The 1,749-nt window shown below is 49.8% G+C and overlaps 1 protein-coding gene across 1 annotated transcript; it reads right to left on the reverse strand.

The window, feature by feature from the left end:
- Nucleotides 1-600: 600 nt before the first annotated feature.
- GNI_175670 (hypothetical protein) lies at nucleotides 601-1,242 on the reverse strand (the record flags this gene model as incomplete). The annotated part of the gene is made up of 1 exon (XM_011136358.1): nucleotides 601-1,242. One exon carries the CDS (start codon nucleotides 1,240-1,242, stop codon nucleotides 601-603), a length of 642 nt encoding a protein of 213 aa, XP_011134660.1.
- Between the last annotated feature and the right edge of the window lie 507 nt (nucleotides 1,243-1,749).

The following is a 1,749-nucleotide window of genomic DNA, read 5'->3' on the forward strand; positions in this document are numbered from 1 at the left end:
GATCAAAATATGGCCTAATCTGGCAGTGTATAACACCATGTAGTTGCAAGCGCAGCTGGTAATCGTTCGTCTCCACACACGCCTCATGCGTGTGGTAAGTGCAGCTGGTAATCGTTGCGTCTCCGCACACGCCTCACGCGTGTGGTAAGTGCAGCTGGCAACCGTTTCGTCTCCGCACACGCCTCATGCGTGTGGTAAGTGCAACTGGTAATCGTTTCGTCTCCGCACACGCCTCATGCGTGTGGTAAGTGCAGCTAGTCCATCGACGAAGCTGATATAATTTTGTGGATATTTCCACGAACCAATTCTACACGAGCAGACATCCGATCATGCCAACCACGCCCACAACCTGCATGATGAAAGGTGCCAACAACGAAGCACCACGTCGACCGCCGTTGCGAGAACGACGTCTTCGGGCTCGAGGAGCACTATGCTGGTTGTGATTCTCCTGGTCACGACTGGTACTGGGTGGTCCGGTGCTCCCCGAACGAGTTTCATTCGGGGTATCATTCCTGGAAATGGTCTTCTCGTCTTGAACGAATCTGGGAGACGCTCTTCTTATAAGACCGGGTTCAACGGGCGGAACAAGCCCACCAAACCTCACCGATTTGTGAACGGGAAGGGCGCAATCAGAATGGCCAAGAAGGCTGGCCCACCAGAACCCATATCATGTACTGGGTCCTTTGACACCACACGCTCCGGTGTGCGCTGGAAGTAGTCTTCCTCATTGATGGAAAAGAGTGTTTCGTGATTGACCAACTTCCGAAATTTCAAAGTCTCCTCCAGTGTAGTTTGTCTTTGGGGGACATTTTTGGGAGGTTCAGGCTTCTCCCGCTCGAGTTTAGGGAAGAACTGATCCATATATGTCTGGCCCGGAATTATTATGGTGGCTCTGTTGAGCTCAGTTTGCCTTTCTTCCTCCTCCTTGGTCCGCAGCGCTACAAAGTCGTGAATGTCCTCCATTCTCGTTTGGTAAATATAGCCACGAACGGCCTGATCCCTGGCCTGGATGACCTTCTGGAAGGGTAAGATGAGTTCATCCACATTGCAGATAAGCCCACACTTGGCGGCATCAATCAATTCACCAATATATAGTTCTTCGCGGGCTCTCAGGAATCGTTTCAGAGGCGAAGTTTCATCGCACACATCGGCTAGACGTGGCTGGAAAAGATTCGGACGGCTTGAAATGCTGTCAATCTGACCCATGGGGGACAAACTGAAATCGTTCATTCCTCGATCCATCTTTTGCACGTAACTTTACCCCACAACTAACCTACGTGCGTTGAGATTAATCATCCCACAACTTGTACTTGTTCCAATACCGCAATCTCGGTAAGCAATGATGATCAGTTCAGTAGCAAGGCAAGTGGGTCCTCCGACCAAGCAACGCTGGAGCATTTCGTGGTCTGACATTTTCGAAGAGATTTCAGTCTTAATGAGGTTACGTATATTAAGATCATCGTAAATGATATTTGAACTATAAGTATGAACGTTTCACCCGATCAAAATATGGCCTAATCTGGCAGTGTATAACACCATGTAGTTGCAAGCGCAGCTGGTAATCGTTCGTCTCCACACACGCCTCATGCGTGTGGTAAGTGCAGCTGGCAACCGTTTCGTCTCCGCACACGCCTCATGCGTGTGGTAAGTGCAGGTGGTAATCGTTTCGTCTCCGCACACGCCTCATGCGTGTGATATAATTTTGCGGATATTTCCACGAACCAATTCTACACGAGCAGACATCCGATC

Source organism: Gregarina niphandrodes, assembly GCF_000223845.1.
Source record: "Gregarina niphandrodes unplaced genomic scaffold scaffold00062, whole genome shotgun sequence".
Classification (NCBI taxonomy): Eukaryota; Apicomplexa; class Conoidasida; order Eugregarinorida; family Gregarinidae; genus Gregarina; species Gregarina niphandrodes.